This window comes from Citrus clementina, unplaced genomic scaffold (genome assembly GCF_000493195.1).
Source record: "Citrus clementina cultivar Clemenules unplaced genomic scaffold, Citrus_clementina_v1.0 scaffold_3, whole genome shotgun sequence".
Classification (NCBI taxonomy): Eukaryota; Viridiplantae; Streptophyta; class Magnoliopsida; order Sapindales; family Rutaceae; genus Citrus; species Citrus x clementina.
Genome location: NW_006262339.1, coordinates 39,060,009 through 39,084,429, shown reverse-complemented (window position 1 = coordinate 39,084,429; position 24,421 = coordinate 39,060,009). Strand labels below are relative to the sequence as shown.

General features: G+C 31.0%; 1 protein-coding gene across 1 annotated transcript; it reads right to left on the bottom strand.

The window, feature by feature from the left end:
* Positions 1 to 7,490: 7,490 nt before the first annotated feature.
* On the bottom strand, positions 7,491 to 14,906 carry LOC18046841 (inositol transporter 1). The gene is made up of 6 exons (XM_024188752.1): positions 14,275 to 14,906; positions 13,122 to 13,192; positions 12,365 to 12,700; positions 10,070 to 10,177; positions 9,792 to 9,977; positions 7,491 to 8,475 (listed from the first exon to the last, which is right to left on the bottom strand). The coding sequence occupies exons 1-6, from the start codon at positions 14,420 to 14,422 to the stop codon at positions 7,825 to 7,827; spliced, it is 1,500 nt and encodes a 499-aa protein (XP_024044520.1). The 5' UTR covers positions 14,423 to 14,906; the 3' UTR covers positions 7,491 to 7,824.
* Between the last annotated feature and the right edge of the window lie 9,515 nt (positions 14,907 to 24,421).

The window sequence follows — 24,421 nt, the reverse complement described above, 5'->3', positions numbered from 1 at the left end:
AATTAATTAGTGAGACATATCAAAGACTGGAATGAGAGATACATCTTTATAGATGATAGTCGTAATGTGTTGAACAAATGAAACATCATAAATATTAGATAGAGTTTGTCTTGTCACCTATAGAAAATTATCATAATCCAAAAAATACTAATGTGTTAGGTGATTTTAGTTGTTTATATGTATATACACACACATTTTCTAGATATACATACACACACACTAATTTTCTGGACCGGAAGTTTAAAGTGTAGGAAAGTTCAAGAGAGCTTTAAAACTCGTGAGCTTTATAAACCGCACGGTATATAGATGAGAGACATCTTGTATTACTTGCATAACATTATTAGTAAGAAATATTTAAGTACAATTATATGACTAATAATTTAATTAAATTTACAAATATAAACAACTAATAATTTGAAAAAATTTATTTTTTTCATTCGGGATGGCACCTACACCCTCTTTTGACTGCAGTGTTCCTTAAAAAAAATGTACAAAATTGTAGTCGTTATTGTAATAATGATACACAATGAATATTAATTTATTGGAAAAAAAAAAAAAGCACCATTAAATCAAACCATTGGAAAGAATTTAGGTTCTTGAATCTTCTTCTTTTTGTCTATACCTTTCTAAACGATGAAGCATTTCAAGTTCTGAAAAGAACAAATCACAGCAATAACAAAACATTTCAAACAATTTTATTATTTAAAAAAATTACAAATTTCAGGTGCTGCAATATTTATCTCTGGTTCTCATTTGGGATATATATGGGGCCACTCATTGAGGTTCCTCTTCCATCCTTATCTTTTTTTGTCCACTTTCATTTTCATGGATATCAACCACTTATGAAATCATCCACAACCTCCACAGCAAAAATACCAAGGAAAAGAGAGAAAATTATGTATAAATCATTAACATGAAAAAGTTCAAAATGTCCTCTTTAGCATAATAAATTGATTCTCCAATAATATTATGCTATGCATGTGCTCCTTGATACTTTCAAAAAAATAAATTTTTTTATATATATGCAACAATATTTCCTGTGATTCTTGTATAGATGACATGGTGAAACAGATACAAAAAGTGGATTTTAATTTAATTAATCATAACAATTATTTTAATTAAATAATTAAATATAAACCATAAAGTCAGGTGATTTTCCCTCAATCATTAGCATGGACTCGGTCGTTGCCAAAAAAGATAAGAACGAATTAAATGGGAAAAAGATAAGAATGCGTGTAGAGTATTATCCATAGTTCGCTTCCCGACAGCACATGTCGTGTTCTATCAAAATTTCAGTAACAAAGAAATACAAAATGCATCAATTTTTTTTTCTTTTTTTGGGGGGCATTAATGTTAAAATTTCCTTAGCCTATGGTGGGAAATATTAATTTCAACCGCTAAAATATTAAAAATAGTGTACGAGACGTTATTTAAAATGTGGACCAATAATTTTTATCTTTCATGATTACTTAAGAGCCGTATGCATGCACGACTGTCAACTTTAAAAATATTTACAAGTTACAACTAAGTACGTAGTCGAGTTACACTTCGGAAATTAAAAACACACACAATAGTACAATATATCAATTTGTATAAAAGAATTTCAATACGTAATTTTAAATGTGTTGTAATATTCAATGAACTAACCCTTATTAATAAGATAGCCAATAAAATATAAGGCATGTCGTTTTCCAGCTTATAACTTGAGTGGCTTATGCTTCTGCTTATCTATCGGCCAGCTGCCAGCCGAGCTTTGCGTTTCAGTCTTCACATGATTAGTGGTCCAATCTCCTTCTCCCACGTATCTACGTTATCAACATGGCGATGATACGATGTTCATCGATGCATGCATGGGAGAATGTAAGGATGGCAATGGATTGGATCTTATCCAAGATCCACGTGATCCAAATCTAATTGGATTGGATTTGGGTCGGTTTAAAATGAATTTAGATCGGATTTGAATATCGATGTGCGGATCTAAGATGGATCTGGAGCAAGTATGAATCTATCTTAATATCTAAATCCATATCCATATCCACCAATCTTTTAATTTTATTTCATTTTAAAAGTTTCTTAACAATTGTGGATTTATAATGATAATAAATTTTATTCATAGCACATTAGTGATATTTACTATGCATTTAAACTCTTCAAACTTAAAGGTTAGTTTTGTAAATTTAAATGTAAGCCAGCCCCAAAGCATGTATACATAATATTCAAATTGCAAGTCAAGTAATACAACCTGGCAATTTATTTTATTATATTGGCTAAATAATTTTTAAGGAATATAGTTATTCATATATTTAGTCAAATATGGTTATAATAAAAATAATAAAGCACTAAATATAAATCATAATTAATTTATGTGTCATTATCTAATGTTGTAGGAATGAGGGTGAGTGTGTCCTGAATATTAGAATGATGAAGGAGACAATATAATATTAGATTGATCTTACTCCTACAATTACTTTTGAAGGATATTTTATTATCTTTCTTATTTGTTGTTTTGTGTAAAAGTATAAGTTACAATATTTATTATATTGATAACAAAAAAATTATATAATTTATTTGTTATCAATACATTTTAGCCTTCAATTTTCATTCTAAAAAATTATTACTTTTTTATTGCTAAGTTTTAGAATTCATGACGGATTTAGAACAGATTTAAATTTTAATTTTTTTTTCGGATTTGGAGCAGATATATATATTTATTTCTTTTTTAGATTTGGATATGGAGCGAAAAATATGGATTCATAATGGATCTGGAGCAAATACGGATCTTAATTTTTATTATGGATATGGATCTGGAGCAGAGTAGATCCAACCCATATCTGCCACATTGCCATCCCGAGGAGAATGTAAGTATTTCTCAAGACATGACATGTTCCCATGCATGAATGACGTGATGCACGTTGGGCCACGTGGAAGGCTGTAATTGGATGGAAATCTATAACATTAACAGGCCAACAACCGATTTGGTGGGCTTGTCTTTATCGGCTCAATAATTTCGCACAGAACAGGATTCAGCATTTTTGGTGAGCTTTAATTAACGTGTGGGACCCGCTGTTTGATTGAGTGTGTTGCCGCAGCATCATCTAAATTCTCACGACGAGCCGTTGACACCCACTTACAACACTCCTATTAAATTCTGTTCGTTTAAATACGCCAGTTTAATTTGTAAAATACTAAAGGTCTGATTAGAATTACTTTTGAGATATTTATGATCAATTTTTTAAAAAATTAAAGATTAATGTTTGTATTTGGTAAATTAAGGAATAGTTTTTCAAAAAAAATTGAAATTCCATTATTATATTCAATCTTAACTTTTAGATTTTGATTATCCAGTATTGCTAAATTTACTGGACTATTTATCCCTTCTCGAAAATGAGCTCTTATCATGACTTGAATTCCTCCAATATGAACATATCCAATTTTAAGTCTATCACTAGATTTTATCTTATTTATCTTATCTTTTATATCAGTTTTTAATAATAATGGTATATTTGTATTTCCTCTAGCATACCTAATTTCAATAGGTTCTTCTCTTACGGTAGCACTAAAATACATTATGTTTTTTTTCTTTTAATCATGTTAGCAATGCCTTGTGCTAACTTATTAACCGAAGTCATAGATGATTCCAATCCTTTTTTTATTAATCTTGAGATATTGCTTTTTATCAAAGATTAATTCTCTAAATAATTTTATACTTAATATAATATCACATGTATCCTCACATATATTATAAAAACAAAACAACTATGCCTATTCAATTAGGAAATAAAATCATTAAATTTGAATAGTTTATTATTATTATTACTAATTATATTGAGAAAACAAAATAAAATATAATACCAATGAAATAAAAAATTTATTTCAATTATCAATTATATATATAGAGAGAGATGCGTAAAACCAATCGTCTTATCATTATATTTCACCCTAAACAGAGAATCTCTTTTTAACTTTTCATGTATAAACATATACAAGTACTAAAATCTTATTTTCTTCTTATTACATAATTCTATCTTTGCAATTCTTAATTCTTAAAAGTTTCTCCAAAAAAAAAAGCACCTCAATTAAAATTTAAAATATAAATATGAATTATGAAATGGGGTGGGTGTAAAATCAGGGTGTTATAAACATTTTAGAGGGGTGTTGAAAGCTCCACTCTGATACTACTAATGAATCAAGAGGAATATGTAGGTGGGCTTAGTTTGCATGTTCTTAGCTACCGTCGGTTCTGTTGCCCCACAACTTCACTTTAATTAATTCATATAAAAATTATATGCATTGCAGCAAGTAAGACATTAATTTTTCTCAAGTCCAATATTCAATATTCAATAATGGTGTAACTTATGTATAATTTCTTCTCTGTATATTAGAAAAGGGTGACATTCGTCTATCTTCTATGTAGGATTTTCAAGAAAAACGAGAAAAGATATATCAATGTAATTTCGTGGACAAATAAAGAGATCACCACAAAAGAAAGTGAATTATATGATACTTCTTGTTTGAATTTTTTTTTTTCTAAAACCTATAATATTTTTTTAGGGTGAAATTGGATAATCTTAACCCTCGAAAGAACTTCATGGCAATGGAAACCAAGTGACATGCATATATATATATATATTCATTAAACAAATTTATTCGTTAAAATAAATGTTTATTTGGTAGCAAAAGTGAGGAAGGAAAAGAAAGAGAAATATTAAATTAAAAAGATTATTATCGCCTTATTTACAAGATTTGTTATATGGGTGCCCAAATTAAAAATTTCTAATTAAGTTAGAATCAAAATCTTTTTTTAATTTATTTTTTGATTCATTATTAATCATGGGTGAAACATTGTTTTGGTCTTTTCGTGGAAACAATAAGATAATTTTGGTTTAGGAATGAGAATAACAAATTAATGAGACAATAAGTAGGTGGGAGACAAATTATTGCTTGCTAGTTGTAGCAAAAACAACATTTTGACATGCAAAATTAGCATATACTGCACACACCAGATACCATCGTACCACTAACAATTCGTTAAATTATTAATCCACAAATTGTCAAAATAACTCTTATCAAAAAATTATTATTGATGCCATTGAGGAGATAAAACTTCTGATTTTGCAGCATGACGAAAATTTTTAGCACTATCGTTAAGGAGAAGATTCATCAGAAAGGCCACAAACTTTTTGAACAGAACTTGACCGTCGCATTAGACTTGGAATGTGTTAATGAGAATTAAAATCTACCATTTAACACACTTGTAAATTATAAACTTAACTTTTTAAGAGAGACCTAAATGGTCTTTTAAAAAAAAAATAAAAATAGAAACTGAACTTATTCAAGAAGTTTCTCAGTAACTTGAACTACTATAAGAGCGTTCCCAAAATTTGCGTTTAGAAATAGCACTATCATTCATAAATTGCTTGTCATTCAAGTGTTTAAACTGTTAGCTAGGCAACATAAATAAAAAGTAAATGTTTGACTTTATAAAAAAGAAATTAGAGAATAACAAAATAGATTTCAAGATAAATAGATAAACAACATAGACATTTTAATTTTATAGACATTTTTTTTGTAAAAAGTAAATATATATAACTTAAAAATTGTAAATTGCATCAACCAACTAGCCTTTCAAATTGTCGCTTCTCTCTTGCATGATCAAACACTTCTTCATTTAGGACTTGGCATTTAGAAAATCTGTGAGTTAAAAAATATTCAACAAAAAAAACAAAGATAAAAGAAAGAAAGACGAGAGTAGGGTTACTTTTTAAATAGTCAAGTAATTCATACGAAAGGTTCCATTAGTTTCGGCCCTTGTTAAAAGATCATTAGCGAATTCCCCCAATTCGCTGGGAGACTCATGCTTCAAAATCTGCAAATTCAATTAAACATATTTTTTGGCAATAACAAATTAACGATTTATATTAAATATGAAAATATAAATGTTACATCTGTATTAAGCTATCCACATAGAGATGATTTTTCTCGAAAAGAAGTCGCATTAGATGAAGGCTATGCAAGGGTATTCATTATGTTAAAAAAAAAAAAAAAAAAAAAAAAAAAGAGTTAACACGCGTGCAAAAATTTGCTATCAGTAAATTTCTTGATAAATGGAATCATTTTGACCCGCCATTCATGAGGAAGTCCATTCCATTTATATTTAGTGAAACTATCAGGAACTTGTGTGTAGAGGTAGCAAAAATACCCGCTCGGTCCGGACCCGGACCGTACTTGAGCGTTGTGGGCCGGGTATTATCTGGTTCGGGTGTGAAGTCGGGTTGGTCTTGAGCATCATTTGATAAATCCGAAACCCGGATTTTATTAAAAAAATATTATAAAATATATATTATTTTAAATATTTATATTTATTTGACTCATTTATTATACATATATAAAGTTTTAAACACTTAAAGTTTATGTTTTCATGTCAAATTTTATTGAAATAAATTTAAAGCTTATAAAATTACCAAAAAATAAAAAAATATATACACATATAATATTAAAAAATATAAAATTTGAGTACCCGGATTAAAATCCGGCCCGGACTTGGACATGGACTGGTTGCATCCGGGCAGGGTCCGGTCATTGCAATACCCAGACCCGGCCCGAGATTTTGCCATCCTTACCTGTGTGCAATATGAACATAAAAAATGAACACATTAAACAAGATTATTATAACATGTTAAAGTTAAAATACATATTAATATACAGCGAAACAATTGGGCGTATTTTTTTTTTTGGTAGTAGTTCTAAATACGTGCAAAACTTGACGCCATATATTAGGATGGCTAATCAATCCTTCCAATTTCTCTTCTACAGTCTGCGATCCAAACTATTTACTCTACATCATAAATAGAAACATTGAGAAAAAAATAACTAAAAAAATAGTTATCCGAAGAGAATGACATACAATAAGGGGGTGTTTGGTGACCCCTCATTACATGGCATTGCCCCATATTTGGGGCAACAAACAATTGCATTAGGGTGCATCATAATACACCTAACCTGGTTCTGTTCCGATAATCGGTTACATTACTTAAATTAAAAATAGACAAAATCATGATTAAAAAACCAAGTAAAACTTACATCACTAAATTTCATCAATTTTATTTTCCAAATTGTTCTCAATCTAGGGTAAAATTCACATCAATAAAATAACATCCTTTAAAAGAATTAATAAACAATAAACAAAGCTAAAATGAAAACAAAATCAACTCATCCCATGATTTCCAGCCACTGGGTCCTCAGGATTTTAGCATGTTCTGCGAGATGCCAAATTGTACCCTATGATTCTTCTATTGAACGAAGTGGTCACGAAAAAATAAAAATTCTGAATTACGTGATTATATCATATTATGGATATAGTTCTATAACTCTTCGTTTAAACCTGAATAGATACGTTTGAATGTATTTTCACATTGTATCAGAAAAGACACGCTCGCTTAAATCATGACCATCGGCATAATCTTCTTACTAAGCACACCCAAACAACAACATTAAAACATGAGTGATGTGCATAGATACAAAAGTAAAAAAAATATACACAGTTCTAATGGAGATGGCTTTTTCGGGCATGTAACAAAACAAAACCCTCAATTCACTGATTCATAATATGCACAACTATTCTTCTCTAATGCATCCCCAAAAGGTTTATATGCCCCTGAACCACTTTTCTTAAACCATGGAATATAAAAGAGGATTCCATAGTTTCAGTGGAATGGGTATTTGAGTTTGTAAAAACATCATCGTAAATGCACATAGGCATATAATTTGATGATGTAAAAACAGGTAGAAAGTGTCTTCCGAAGCTACATAAGTTACCAACGAGTCTCAAGAACTGTTTCCATGCTCGAGAAGGCTTTCTGTGTTCAAACTACTTCCCCAGGCCCTCTCTTTCCACATCTGCTCTACTTCCAAAAATGTCAGTCCCTGAGTTTCTGGCACAAACAGAATCACAAACACGACTGCAAGTACAGCAATGCCAGCAAGAATCAAGAAAGTGGCTCCAGTGCCCACTAGTTCAGCAACCGTCAGGAAGGTTTGGGCCACGATCAAATTTGAGATCCAGTTCACAGTAGCTGACATACCTCCACAAATTCCACGGTATTGCTCAGGATACACCTCAGAGTTCAGAGTCCATGGCACAGGTCCCATTCCAGGTGCAAAGAAAGCGATATATAGGGCTAACCCGATGACTGCAATCCAACCATAGACTCCACTTGAAGAAGCAGATGATCCACTGATGAATGCCCAAGAGAGTAAGACGAGGGATATAATAACACCAGCTAAGCTAGAGAGGGCCAACTTTTTCCTTCCAAAATGGTCAATAAGATAAATTCCAACAATTGTGCCAACTGCATTTGTACCAGCAACAGCAAGAGATAGGAGAAGCGCTAGCTGGTTGGACTGGAAGCCAGCCATTTGGACAATTGTCGGGCTGTAGTACATGACCGTGTTGATACCAGTGAACTGCTGAAATGCCTGCATTGTCACATATTTCTGAGTCAATATCTAATATTGGCATTCAGCTTCAATCCTAATGCCATTCACCACAATAAATACAGAGCACAAATTGTATCTAGAACGCTTTGGGGAGTAAAACTAGGGGTTAGACTGGTGGCTGATCAGGTAAGGCAAAGGAAAATTGTCAGTCTTACAGTGGCAATAGAAAAACTATCCACTCCACCTACTTCCAAGTAAATATGTACCCGCATGTGCCATTCACGTGTCCACGTATTGGAAACTGACTACTTTTTTCAAGAAAATTATGAACCTGAACTCAGCAACTCAAGGAAGTTATAATAACAAAATTTGGAACGGTTATCTCCAGCCTACTCTGGCTTGCATATTTCAATTCAGTCTCACTTGGTTAATGTTTGAAATTCTTTAAGACCCTCTTCAATGTTATTAATAGCCCCAATGGAAATTTCATCAAATGTTAAGTCAATGGTTCACTGTAATGCCTCTACCTTTTATTCATTATGCTATTTAATTTGTGAATGAAGACTGAAATTCTTTTACTGTTTTTAGCTGAAAGGAATATCAAATTTTTGTTTTTCACTTTTTGGTGTCAGAAGCTCTAGAGTTCATACCAGTCAATTAATTGTACTATTATATGTCCTATATTGTTTTTTAAATAAGGCTGTTCTTATTTTCAACTTCAAAAACTGAAGTCCCAATATTGAGCTTAGACCACAAAACAATCAGTTATATCATTCATTTGAGCTATCCAAGTTCAACAGAAGGTCCCAAAGGTACCTTACTTCAAGGCAAATTACATTTAGACATGATGCTAATGAGCAAGCAAGTCTTTAAATATGGAAAATAAAAGCTAGGTCATTTTAAGCAAACTTCAACTTTCATTACTAGTCAGCAGGTAACCTCTCTAAAGCATTTTTCTTACTTGCATTCAAAAGGTAGAGGAGAATCTCTGCATCATCCTTAGAACATCTTACATAAATTTTTCTATGTTTTTGACAGGCTTTCCCTGAAGAATTATGCTGTTTTTCATTTCAAATGTCACATAACCCACCTAACCATAGTCACAGTCCCAACCACAAAACCGTAGTTGAGAGCGCATATTGGGGATTGTGTTGTGTTAAAGAAGAAGAAAATGAATGATAATTGCAATAGAATTCCACCCAAGAGGAAATAAAAGGGCTACTATATATGCTGATGACTGGAATTAGCAGCAGAAAAGTACATTATGGATGACAGAACAAGGTCATTATAGAAACAATAGCATCATTGCTTAAGGAGAGAAGTGTATCTCCAAAAATCAATCTGACAATTCATACCTGAAGTCCAGCCCCAGCCAGAAATGCAAGTCTGATTTCTTTGGATTTAAAAACATCCAAGTATCTGACAGTTTTCTTTTTTCGGAGTTCTTCCTCTGCAGCAGCTGAAAGGTGATCAATTTCATCTTCTAACCGAGCAATGTCATAAATCTTAGAAAGAACCAAAATGGCTTTTTCTTTGTCACTCTGCACATGAAGAGTATTAACATGATAATATGCCCAAAAATAAAAGAGAGCTCAAGCCAGAACCTTCAAAAATGGTAGATAACCCTGTGTACCTTCATGAAAAGCCATCTAGGAGACTCCGGCATAAAAAGCATTAAGACAAACTGAATGATAGCTGGCACAGCTGATACTCCAAGCATCCATCTCCATGTTCCAGGGAGCTGCCCAAGCAAATACATGTCATAAAGCTACACAAAACTGGATGTGAACACCCTCAAAACAGAAAATCTAAGACCTACAATGGCCTAAAAGATGCTCAGAAAGCTAAAGTGTTCTCAAAGCCAACAATCGTCCAACAAGGCTCCATCTCACTACTCGCTCTCTCAACCCTAGAATCATAAAATCCTTAGAGATACACATCTTAAGAATTGGACCACCGGCCAAACTTCCCGACCAGGTAATACTGATTGGTGGAACATATTTCTATAATTTAGTTGTCAATGAAAGATCTCAGAGTTACCGACATTACATCTTAAGTTGAGCCAAATCCATTAATTTGTAAAAACTAACTCCAAAATGGGGCACTGGATCAAGTCATTCCTCAAAAACTCTTTTGTGAAGCATATGCAGACAAATAGCATAAAAAAGTGTGATAATAATAAAAGAGGGACAAGATAATTAAATCAAATCTCTAAATAGATTAGTACAACAAATTGGAACACCACAAGCATATTTTAACTAATTCACTCCCTTCCAGCCAAACTAAATGCATTCCCTATTAATGCTTGAAAGCAGCAATTCCATGCATATTCTTTCAGAATAGCCAGAAATAAGTTTTAAGAATTGAGACACATATACAGAAGACCAACAAAGTGTGACCTTTGTCAGGACTCAGGACAGAATAAAATTCCATGGTGGCGGAGAAAGATAAAAGCTGCCAAAGCCGGAACATGAGAAACTGCAGCAAAGTAAAATTTGAGATATCGAGGCAGTAAAATATTTGAAAGAAAGGAATCAACCAAGCTACAATTCAAAAGAGTTAAGGAAATACTTAAAGTGGAAGCCTTAGATACCATTACCCAAACATGAGGCAGTCGGAACCAGATTTATAGCATCATCAAACACAGCACATTAGCAATATATTGTGAAATAAGGAAAAGCACTCTTCCACGGGGTCAATCAATTACCGTCAATGACCCATGTAGAGAGTACTAATTCTAAGTTCACAAAAGTATTCGGGGGGGTCAAAAAAGTTCTTATGGAACCAAAAATCTTGAAAATTTTGTATTAAATGAAGGTTAATATAACCCTTCTCAACAGAAGAGGTTTGAAAACTTGTTAATAATGCTACTAGGATTTTTATCACAAACAGATCAAAGAAATAAATAAATTAAACTATGATTCAAAAAGCAAGTAACTCTTGTCTTTTGCTTCCAAGAAAACACAGTGCTTGCAGAATTCTAACTAAATTGCACCTTTACTGACAAAGAGTTTTTTAGAGAAAAGCTTCTAGAATTATTTTGCAAGTCCCTTTCACTACTGCTTTTTCCCAAAAATCAGAAGTAAGCAAATGTTATTTCTCTCTAATATGAGAATTATACTAAAAAATGAATACATCAGATGCTATTTACAACCATACTGCCATTATCATCTAAATTATGCCAAAAACAAATGACAGATTCATTTAGTGATTTGTCTAAGGGGAATTCTTAAAATGCAAACCCCAATATATAACATGGTGGTGCCTCTTCAAAACTGCAGAAGAGAAACCTTTCACACCAGCTGAGATGTATAAGGAGCAAGGATATGACAATTTTTCCTGCAAGAACTTTTTTGGTAAAATAGAAGTACAATCGTCATAGCAATTCATCACTTAAAAAGCCAACTGAATTTACTTCATGAAAAGGGTAATCCTTTAACTACTGAGTTTAAGGAAGAAACTCCAAAGAAGAAAATGATAAAACTCTTATTCACCACATAAACTAATTTATTCACCATTAGATATTTAACACCTTTCACAATTCTATTGTTTAACTAAAGAGTACAAAATAATTTCCATCTAGAACTACAAAAGGAGGTTTCAAGAAAGTGGGAAGGGCCCATGAATAGACCATTTAAACGAATATTTGACCCAATATGCCTTGGATACCGGTTTAAGTTTATTTTTATAAGACCTTCTCTTTTGAAAAAATGCAATTCACTATAGCTTTTCAATGGAACTTCTTAAAAGCAAGACCAATATATGTATAAGAATAGAAGGTAAATCCATCTTTTCATCTTCTGATCTATAGCTAAACCAGAGACCCAAATCTCACAAAAGTTTTTATTACTTACTACCATGTTACACAGGACACAAGTATCGCAAGTTTATGAAAGCAAAGCAAACAGTTAAGCTAGGTAAATCTGACCTCCGTAAAAGCAAGATTTACGAGGTAGGAAAGAAACTGTCCACTGGTTATCATAAGTACATTTGTGCTCACTAGTCCACCCCTTACTTCTGATGGCGATGCTTCAGCGATATATACCGGAGCAGTAACAGATGCTATGCCTACTCCCAGGCCAACTAAAACCCGTCCCAGTATGAGAACATATGGATCTGGAGCAGCAGCCATTATAATGGCTCCAGCAGTAAAGACAACATCAGCAAGAAGTGTAGCTTTCTTACGTCCATAAGCATCATTAATCCAACCCCCTGATGCAGCCCCAACTATTGCACCAACCAAGGCCATGCTGACAATTGTTTCCTGATAACTCAGAAGGATCACAATATTTCAAAAGGAGCTAATAACATTAACAAAGTTTCATGACAAAAAATAAAAAATTATCAAAACTTTCTTCCCTCCTTTTTTCCCAGCTGCCCCACCCCCAACACACACACAAACATGCAGTCATGCTTGTCCGGCAACCCATGATAAACCCCTCATCTGTCTTCTTCCATTCCAAAAAGAATTATCCCATACACCCTCGCTATAGTGATTATTCAAGTGCTATCTTGACCATTACGACCAATGCCTGTTTCTCCACCATAAACTCACTCTTAAAAGTGAATTATTTCTTTCCTTCTTACTCTTTTAATCTACTATTCGTGATCCTTTCCAGGAAACAAATAATATATTCATATCCACACCAAAGAGAGCTAAAATATAAATTTTCTTAGCTTGTTACCTGCAGGAAACTACTCTGATTTACTGCCTCAAAATCATCTTTTATATACAGAAGGGCTCCTGATATGACACCTGCAACAGGAAAAATTTTAGGACTACACTCAAATAGTCAAATGTTGACTGAAGATTGCGGTAAAAGGAAAAAAAAAAAGTCCGTCTGCAGTTCGGTTCCTAACAGACTCAGTACCCATTCTAATTTTCTCTTAGGCAGGAACAAAGATTTCCAGAATGGCTCCCCTCTTATCCCTAAGCATAAGTAATCCACATCCGTAGACAACTGATATTGCTCCTGATAAATCAGCAGTAGTGCTAAGAGGATCATGTGGAGCATATTTTATTCTTGTAGGGCAGGCCAAAATGATATCTAAAGTGCACTTAAAATAACAATGCTAAAGACAATTTCCATCACCCAAAGAGCAAAAGATGACTTATTGACCCAGGGAGAATTTGATTTGCAGTCCTATTTATTGAACAAAAATTCCTCAGTGTATTTTGTTTAGAACATGAGGTTGACCATTTTTAAAACTATAAAGAGATGGGACAAAATATATATTAACAATAAAACTCAGGGGAAGCTTGATTTGCCATCCAAAATTATTTTTTAGAAATTAGCATACAATTAGATTTTTTAAATATAATTTGGAGAAAATCTCACAGAAAATAGTTATAAAAAAGTTGTCGTTTTTAGATTTTTTACTATTTTTGGGGTTACTATTATTTTTTATTTTTTAAAAAAAGTTACTGTAAACCGAAACCCCTAACCAAATGATTTTTAAAAAACTTTGTGCGCATATAATAATAAAAAAAGAATTTTATAAGGACCAAATCTAATAATCTTTTTACAAACAAATATATACGATAAATTCCCAAAAAAAAAAAATCAGCAGCTAAAAGTCATCAGCAGTTGAAGGAAAAATGGATCCATCATAATCAAACTTTATACCTTGCAAAACTAGCGAATAAACATATTCAATCCCCTTTAATGATGGTTATCATATAATAATATAATATAATACAATACAACATGACATAAAATATAATATCTTATTTAAATAAAGGTTAATAGCTCGCTCACGATTTACACCAACGTAACATCTACAGAAGAAAATTAACGAATAAAAATTAAAGAAAAGAAATAAAAATTTTAAAAATACCAGTGTCATATCCGAAGAGCAAACCGCCAATGCCTGCGATAACAGTCAATCCAAGAACATACATATTACTGAAATACGACATCCTCCTATCGGGAAACAAGTCCAAGTATCCTGAGCTTCCCGGTATTGACTCTAACGTCAACGTCATCTTTGCTCTCGAATCGTACGGACGAGATTGATTAATTCAAAATGAACCGAAGGCCAAGTTAATTGAATTGAATTGGATTGAACTTCTGCCGTTTGATGAAAAAAATCTGAAGGAAATTATTAAAAACTCAGTAAAAATTTGAAATGCTGAGATGAGAAGATGGTGATACAGTGACGATGTCAAGGAATAGAAAAATTTTAAACGATTTAAACGGCGGCGTTTTGCCGAGACGAAGGTTTTCTGTTTTTGTTTTCCGTTAAGTGGGAGCTGAATTGTAGGCTTTAAAACTTTGTAAAGCGAGCAGGAAAAGATTTGATTTGGTTCGTAAAAATTTTCTCGGGAAGGTTTGGGGGAATATTTTTCCTTCCGAGAAACTTGTGTTGAAGGAAATGGAAACAAAGTTAAGTGGTTGTTGAGACAGCAAGGCCAGACGGCGAGAAAATTTTAAAGAAAATTTGGAAACGTTACGTGGGCAGCCAGCAATAAGATTGGGATCCTCATTGTTATGCGTTTTCATAAATAACTGCATAGTCTACGCATTTGTATCAAATCAGTCGCCAATCTTACCGAAATGACCATACTACCCGTTTTGTTATGGAACTTTTGCCGTGACAATGTGAGGACATACTTGAGAATGTGGTCGATTCCTCAGCAATCACTTTGATAATTTTCAATGTATTAATAAAAATAATTCGACAATTCAAACATACAGCCTATTGTGCTGAGAATTTTGCAGCTATTCTTACAATTGAGCTTGCATACAGTAAATGTTAGAGAACTTTATAGCTAGAATGTAATTTTATGTTAGTTTTACATTTTTTTTAATAATAAGTCTCTTCAGCTTTATTGGATCTTACAAAACTGTTGGTTGAATTGTTGTCATCTCCTCAGCCAGATGGACTGTAGAATTAGTCATGCTTTTCGTGAAGTTAATTATGTGGCAGATCATTTGGCGAACCTACGATTAAAATGCTCTACTTACATTTAGTGGGATAATTCACCACATGAGATTTCTAGATTTATCTCTAATGATACTAATTGAGTTCTTAGTTATCGTTTCTCTTAAGATTATTCTTTTTACTTTTTTTCTTATTTTACTGTTTATTTTTTTTAACTTTTCTTGTAGTTGTAGTTTTTTTAGTTATTTTGAGAGATAAGACTCACTGTATCTCCCCCTAAGTAGGAGTATATTGTTATTTATCTTCAACAGTTGTCTTGTTTGATGAAAAAATTTTGACGACCCAAATATAATTAAAAAGTAGATTCTTAGATAAATGTGTATTTGAAAATTTACAATTATTTAAAATACACAATTAGAAAAAAAATTAAAATTAGAATATGAAATTTTCATGTGTTAAATAATTATTAATTTTATTATCCAATCATTGATAATATTGATATGAAATTATTTATTTATTAAATGACAAATTAAATGTTATATATTCTAACTTTTTTGTATTTGTAGTGTTACTCTTTTATTATGTCATTAGGGGTCACTTGGTCAGGTACCTATTTATTACAAATGGACAAACTATGTCCTTCCTTGCGAAATCATAAAATATTAGGTGTCCCACAGGCTATTTTCTGGAGACAGCTTTGTTGGAAATTGATATTGTTTTATTACCTGCCTGTGAGTCACAGACCAATGAGCTTCAACCATTTGGCCAGACAAGTTGTCCCGGACGTCAGGTCTTTCCAGCGTTCTTGGTCTACGAGTTTAGCAACTCGTTTGAGTAACGAATGACAACGTGGAATTTTAGAAAGATAAAGCTTTCAGGACAATGAGTTCCACGAGGGCATAACACTCCCACACGCTCCTGGCGCTAGATCATTAATTTTGATACTCGCTTTTCGGGTTCTCTGAGCCTTGGGTCGCTGTTTCACGCAAGGGTAGTCTTGGGACTCCAAAGTGTTTCGCCTTCTGTGTGCTACACGCGCCGTGTTATGAGGTTTTGCGTCTGGTTCACCCGTGCATGAACCGAAGTTTGTGGCTGCAATTGGGTTTTAGAAAGAAGACGCAATGTTGTCATGTAATAGAGCGCGTGTGTATACACGCTCTCGTTGGGAAATTTACTTAAGGATAAGTTAATGCGGTACCGTACTCTACACAAAAAGCAACGATACACATCACAAATTTTTATTTTAAATAATATATTATTTATTAAATAATTGATAATTTTTTTATAATATTTAAGTGTACTAATTATATTATCTAACCAATAAATTTATAAATATTGTATTATTTATGATAATTTTAAGATAAAAAATTTAGAATGTATAATATTATTCTCTAGACACAATCGTATTCTAAAGAAAAATTAATAAAATCCAAAGTAAAATTACTATTGCATCATCTTATCTTTGATGTCAACTATTCGAATTTCTATAGATGTATAAAGAACATATTTATTTATTATTTTATTTTATTTTAAATTTTTTGATTGAGTTTTAATTTAAACACATCATTTTTTTTTCGGCACATACACATTGGTTGGGCTTTTTAAGTGCCAACACACACATTGAATTATTTGTTTTGCACTATCCAACGTAATATTCAAATAAAGTGAAGGAGACACGCCCTCACATCAATTGCAACTGAATCTCTTTCTAGTGTCTATCAATGGGAAGGCCACTTAAATAAAAGGTGGTCCTTCAATTTTATAAATCATGTCATTTTAAGTTCTCAACAAAAAAAAAAAAAAAACCAAAATAAAAATAAATTTTACCAAAAATAATTTTATTAAGCATAGACAATAACACCATTATCATAGTCACGTATGACGTAACTAGATCGGCTTTGATCTTAATTAGATTTTAATTATCGTATTTTGACTAAAATTGGGTAGTATGGCTTAATCGGACGACGGTCGTTGCTCGACAACCTCTCCTTGATTATCAAATCAACATTGATTCTTTCTTTAATCAGAGAAATAATTAATCACCGTACAGTTAATCTCTTTTCGTCGCAGTCACCATCAAGAAGAAGAAACCATGAAATTAGTTGCTCAAACTTTTTTCTGTACAAATTTGGTGGTTGCTTCGAAAATGAAATGGCCTGCCTTTTTCGCCATCAGTTTCTGCATCCCACAATAGAAAACAAACTGTTGCATGTGAAAGGGTAAGGGGAAGACCGAAGACAACTTGGCTTTCGCTACACGTGAAAGCGCAAGGAGAAGACAAGTTGGTTTCCGCTGCCAATTTAACACTTGGCACGAGCGTGCACCACTAAATTCACTGGCCCTTTGCGGCTTTGCCACCTGTTTGGTGTCTTTCAGGTACCATGTTGACTCCATTCCGTAATCAATATAATAATGCACGGTTACTTTAACACCTAAAAGTTGGGACTCTTTCTCTTTCCAATATAGGACTCGACTAGCTTACAGAATCTGTAAGCTACAGACTGCAGCATCAGCCGTTGGATGTGGTTGGATGTGGAGTGAGAAACTGAACAATAGAAAATCGAATGGTGGGATGACGGGAGATGTTTGTTACAGAATCTGTACCATAGACAGGTCCTCCAATATAATATAATTAAGTCGACGTAAAATTCTCCTCGCTTAATTTCAGATTGACTATCTTCTTTATTTTTATTAGGAAAGTTATCATTATTCCACTTTTTTTTTGTCTTATATTCATACAATTATTATAAAATTTTAACATATTTTTTGTATTATTTTTCTTTTAAAATTTATATCAATTAGTCATTTTTTATACTAATACCGTTAAATAATTTAAACGAAATGGTAATTTTATCCCTAAATAAATTAAAAGATCATTTTATCTTATAAAAACTTTAAAAATAAAAAAAATATAATTATAAAAATACCCATACATTTAATAAAGAAACAAATCCAAAAATTAGAATTTTTATTTTTAATAAAAATTATTTTAATAAAAAATTATAATTATAAAAATTATTACAAAATTTTGGGATTTAATAAAAATCCCCTAAATTATTAAAATTTTGGGATTTATTTTTTAATAAATAAATTCAGTTATTTTAATAAAATTTTGCAAAATTATAATTTTTAATAAATAAATCCAGTTATTTTTTTATTAAAATTTTGCAAAATTATAAATTTTTAATAAAAATAATTATTAAAATTTTGTAAAATCTAAATTTAATAAAAATCAACCGAGCACCTCTATTTTGGATTTATTTTTTTAAATTTAAGGGTATTTTTATAATTATACTTTTTTATTTTCGAAATTTTTATAAGATAAAATGATCTTTTAATTTATTTAGGGATAAAATTATTATTTCGTTTAAATTATTTAACGGTGTTAGTGTAAAAATGACTAATTGATACAAATTTAAAAAGAAATGTGGTGTAAATAACATGTTATAATTTTGTGATAGTTGGATTAATATAAGGCAATAGAAAGGCGGTGTAATGATAATTTCTCTTTTTATTAAGAAGATTAAAAATATTCATCAACTCTTTTTTTTTTTCATTATCTTCTGGTTAAATATAAAAATTATTAAAATTAAGAGAAAATTTGAAAATAATTAATGAATAAAAAATTATTTAAAATTTATCTATTTCTTTTTTATTAATTTATGAATAGAATAAATATATCTCTTTAAATTAATGAGACTAAAAATTTAAACTCTATCATAATAAAATTGATCCAAATGAGTCCCAATGTTGCCAAATTTTAAGTTTTAATATTACAATGTACGTATACGATTCCCCAATCCCAAGTATCAAACAATTGATGACACTCTCAAGCGGATAAGGACGCGTGGCAAATTATAATTAGAACAATCATCAATCACTAACCATCACTCACTTTATTAATAAATTGTGTTATATCTATTTTGCTTCCATGAGATTAATGCATATTACATATATAATGACAAAACTTCTTGCCATCCCTGTCGGATTCTCCATGCCACCATGGCCTGCTCGGTATTATCAAATTCATTTCATGATCCTTTTTTATTTAGAAAAGAAAAAAAAAAAATTTATTAACTTGTCTCTATCGAAAGTAACTGATCTTATGCCACGTGTCCACTATTTATAGGAGAAGTCTATGTTACGGCTTCTGTAAGTAACAGCAGCTAATGGGGAACTTCCACGGGTGCTGGAGGAGAGAGAAAGAGGTCCCAATGCAAGGTGATGGAAATGGGTGTCCATATAATATATTGTAAGAACATTAAATTTTGCACAAGAGTTAAATAAGCACACGAGCCACTCGGCCAAAGGCCGAGTGGTGAGAGCTGCTGCTCTCGAACTTGGAGAGCAGCAGTTCGAACCCTTATAATATATTGGGGGATCTTTTTTTTTCAAATAAATTTAAATTAAGATAATTTATTTCTTTATTTAAGTGTGAGGAGTAGACATTCCTCGAATATTTGAGAGGGTTAAAATATGGGCAATGCTTTATTAGTATTAATGTATGTTGGTCCCAGTTATAGTCTTATTTATAAATATCAGTTATATTCTCATGTAATATGAGTTATAATTTGAGCAATAATCTCGTGTAATAAAAAAAAATAAAAAATAAGCACACAACTCACTTTTGTCTTTCCACTTGTCTGAGAGGGATAAGCTCAAAAATTCTATTGTGATCCGTTTAGGGTTTGACAACGAGACGGGACAGGTCAGGATTTTCCCAGTTTGATCCTATTTTGTACAGTAAATCAAAATAATAATGTGTCATAGTATAATATTTTTCGTCATACATTGTAGAGTCTGTTATAAACGACATGTTATACTAATGTAATCGACACTTACGATACATTTTTAAAAACTAGATTTAAGGACATTTTTTAAGATCCCGATCAGAATTTTCAAACATCTTGAATCCCAACCTCAATAGTAAATTTGTATAGAATTTTATCCCAAATCTTGTCCAGAATGAGCTAGATCCTGAATCCGATCAAGATTATGGAAATTTTGCCAATCCCAGATTCGTCATTCCACCCTAAAAAAAAAAAAAAAAAAAAAATCAAATTCAAGAATAGATATTTAAAGTAAAAATTTAACGTTTAATATTTCTAATTCCAACCATTCGATTTATACAGTGCTTCATTTTCGGTGAAAATCTTTTTGATGCCTCATTTTCGACTTCAATTCATCTCTTTTGCACTCAAACAACCAAACTACATTAGTTTAGCCAAACATGTGTAATAAAAAGTCATGGCTTCAAAAATCATTAAATTGCTTGGTACAAAGTATAGTTGTTTATTTAACTTTTTAAAGTTGTTGAATACTTGGAAGGCCGCTAAAAGAACTACATAATTAGTTTTAGAGTGGAGCTATTGGCACCCTTTTAAAACTCTCGTAATTTAATGTAAAAAAAAAAATCTCATATTTTTTTTTAATTTATAATTTTAACCCTGATTAAATAAGCCTAATTAAACCATGAAAATATTGAGAATTTGGAATGGGAATTAAAGATCGAATTTTAGATGATTAGCCTTCCTAATTTTCGACATAAAATACAAGAGTGAATGGCATTGTAAAATTAATTCCACAAATAATCCTATAATCTTTTTTTTCCCTTTAAAAATGGCATAAAAATAAAATTCATTTATTATAGAAAGTTTTTACTAGTTTAAGATTCATGGACGAGTATAATAATGATGATTTTAAGGTCTGTTCGGTACCATTTGTGGGCCTTTGTTTTCATTTTTATTTTGAGAGTACAAAAATAATACATGTTCGACGGCTTGAATTCAAGAAATAAATTACAAAATAAGTAATTTAGATTCACTTTAATAGTTTAATAGTTATAAAAAGTGAGAACATCTCTAACATGTTTTCTGTGTATTACAAAACTAAATTTAAAAATAAATTACAAAACAAAATCCAAAAGCCCTCCCCCTCCCCTAAAATATTATCCCAATCTAATTGTGCACCACTCTCTCTTCTTACTTCTTCATGCTAATCTAACCACAGTGGCTGTTTACTCTCTCTCCATGCCCAAATAGGCTGCTGTTGCCCTCCGTCTCCGCTGCTGCTGCAATTTGTTTCTGCTACTGTTGCTACTTCAACTTTGCTGCTGGTGTTGCTTCGTCTTCACCTATGCCGCTACTGCTTTCTCTGAATTGCTACTGCTGCTCTCTTGACTCCGTCCATGATGCCGTAACAACAAAACTCATCCGTGGCACTGTACATGATATGGAAAAAAAAATTGACAAGCATGATTTGATCAGAACCAGCAAAACAAAAAGAACTATCATATGCAAATTTCCTTAAGAAAATGGAATGATATAGACCATGGTTGGGAAATGATCAACTAAACGAAGTAAATGGTATCTGTTACTAGAATATGAAAGGGAATTACAAAAACATATAGCTTGATTATAGCCAATGTGTATATTGGTAGTGCTTACTCCATATCTGGTATAATTTGTTAAAAGTTTTATCCCGTATTTTAATTCATATGTGTTGTAATATATTGTTTAATTCTAGTGTATAAAACAATGACAATATAAAACTTGTTTTTATTAATGCTAATACTAAAACTTTATCATCATGTTATTTTTTTATAATTATTATATTTAACTTATTTATGGTATGTTTGTGTATATATTAGTTAAATAGTTTTTTTTTTCTAGCTACAAATATGACTTAAATGTTTCGTAAACTGTTTTTAAAATTAGTGTCACCAAACATATATTTACTGTTTTTATCATTTTTAATTGTCTCTACCGAACAAATATTATTATTTTTAATTTTAAAATAATGATACACAAAATAATATCAGACGCATATTTAAATTCAAAATATAACAACTGCAAAATACCATCTTCATTCTCATTTTTATTTTCAGAAAATACTAATTCAAAAACAATATTGAATAGCCCTTAAAGGTTTAACTAGACTTATTTAATTAGTGGTTAAAATTGTAAATTTCCAAAAAAAGAGGGTTTTTTTTTCAAAGTTCTAGAGGCGTCCCACTAGCTCCACTCTTAGTTTTGAAGGATTCATAATTTGACAAAGTTATTAGAATGAGTGCCATTATAGGCACCCTCAAAAAATCCTCATCAAACCCCTCTCCTATAATTACAAGTTTATCTATATTTAAATTTACAATAATAGATAAAAGAAAATTAAATTTTAATAAAATCACTTGTCTCCATAACTGTAATTTTGTGAAACCAAAATTCAAGTGAACAATTTACTATTTTTTTTTTTAACGATAATTGGTTAACATTCCTCATTAACCAAGCTATAACGTATTTCTTTAAATTTTGATACAAGTTTATTCTTTTATTATTGTTATTTAAGATCAAATCTCAAAATGTCAATAACTAATAATGGGTTTTTTTTTATATTTTATAATAAACTCCAATGAAGGTGTTTATGGCAACAGCCATGACAAGTACAAGCTTTAATCGAGATGTTGATTATTCAAAAGCCGAAGCCATCAGATTTGTCGTTCAAGACTTCAAGTTGCGAAGATGGTCTTCATCTGCTGTGGAATTGGACTCCAAAACTATTCGGAAGAAGACGAAAATGTGAAAATGGAGTTGGGGTGTAAGCCAAGGGTGCTTTTTTTGGAATCAAGCTTCGTGGGTTTAGAAGTATTGTATTTTTTGAATGATATGGTTGGGGTATTTTGAGTAAAGGATTCTATGAGGACTTTTAATGGGTGCAAATAGTTGTCCTCTAATGCAATTGGCACATGGGCTGGCCCAAATAAGTAGTCTTTTAGATCCTTAAACTCACTTTTTTTGTTTTTTGAGTCGAAGATTTTGAGAAATTAATAGAAATTTATATATTAAAAATTCTCTTATATACATGGTGGGGTCGAACTATGATACTCTAAAGGTGCAATACCGTACAGTCTAGACTTACTCTTAGAAATAAAATTTGGTAATCCAATGATGTTTAGGTTTTAGGATATGGTACCCTAAAAGTATAGTAATCACAATATACATGGTGATATAATTGTTTTCACTAAACAACGAACTGTGTGATTATTCTTTTTCCAATATTGAAAAATGGATACTTACATCCATAATATAAAAAAAAAAAATTGATGCTTACATCCATAAGGTTTAGAGAAATGATTATAAAAACTTCTAAATTTTTAATGAATGACGTCCAAACCCTTTTTTTTTTTTTATCATAATACCCTTTAACTCTATAAATTCAAAAGAACTGATCCCAAAATTTTATAATGAATAGAGACATGACATTAAAATAAATGTAATAATATATACATTTTAAAATAACTTTAATATTTATTTTTTTATATTTTACAATACATTTGACCTATTTTATTATATTAAAGTAATTCTTAATAATAAATAGAAGCATAATATTGAAATAAATTAAAATTATTTTTAATATTATGTAAAAGATAATTTTAATATTATTAATAGGGAGATATTTTATCAACTGTAAAATTATTTAAGCTAAAGATTTGTTTAAAATCTTTATAATAAATACAAATATATTATTAAAATAAATATAATAATTTAAAAAATTAATAGTATTTTAAATATAAAAGTAAATTTAACATTATTACTCTGCTAGATAGAATATATTATTTGTATTTATTAAAAAACTTTAAAACAAATTTTCTAATTACTATATTATAAAAGTATAGTGGTTAAAAATAGGGTTTTAATATGAATTGACTCTGCTTTGGTCACTAGTTCCGTAGGTTCCTAATCAACTCCTCTCATCACTAGTCACTATGCCCGAAGGTTAGCAAGCCTGTCCAAAAAGAGATTTTAATGTCTCTTTTTGAAAATTTGAAATCTTTATAAACATTTCCTCAAACTTTGGAGGCGTATCTATCATTTTCCCTCTAATAAATAACTATTCAGTTGGACCAATAAATCAAACTATTTGATACACGAAATAGCTTTCTTAAAATTGGATGACTAAAATTCTACAAAAGAATCCTTGGGGTTTTTCAATCAACAATAATTTTACCAAATAGTTATTAATAATCATCATGAACTTGGACAATTTCATCGTCACAAATTTGAAAAATCTTTTTCATTCAACTGTTTCTATTTAAAGTTGGGTG

Bases quoted from the DNA above. Each gene is read 5' to 3' on its own strand.
- LOC18046841 (XM_024188752.1), bottom strand. From the start codon at position 14,422: ATGACGTTGACGTTAGAGTCAATACCGGGAAGCTCAGGATACTTGGAC. The intron at 12,701-13,121 runs GTAACAAGCTAA...CTGAGTTATCAG, and splicing joins ATCAGAGTAGTTTCCTGCAG to GAAACAATTGTCAGCATGGC. The intron at 9,978-10,069 runs GTACACAGGGTT...CTTCATGTGCAG, and splicing joins CTAGATGGCTTTTCATGAAG to AGTGACAAAGAAAAAGCCAT.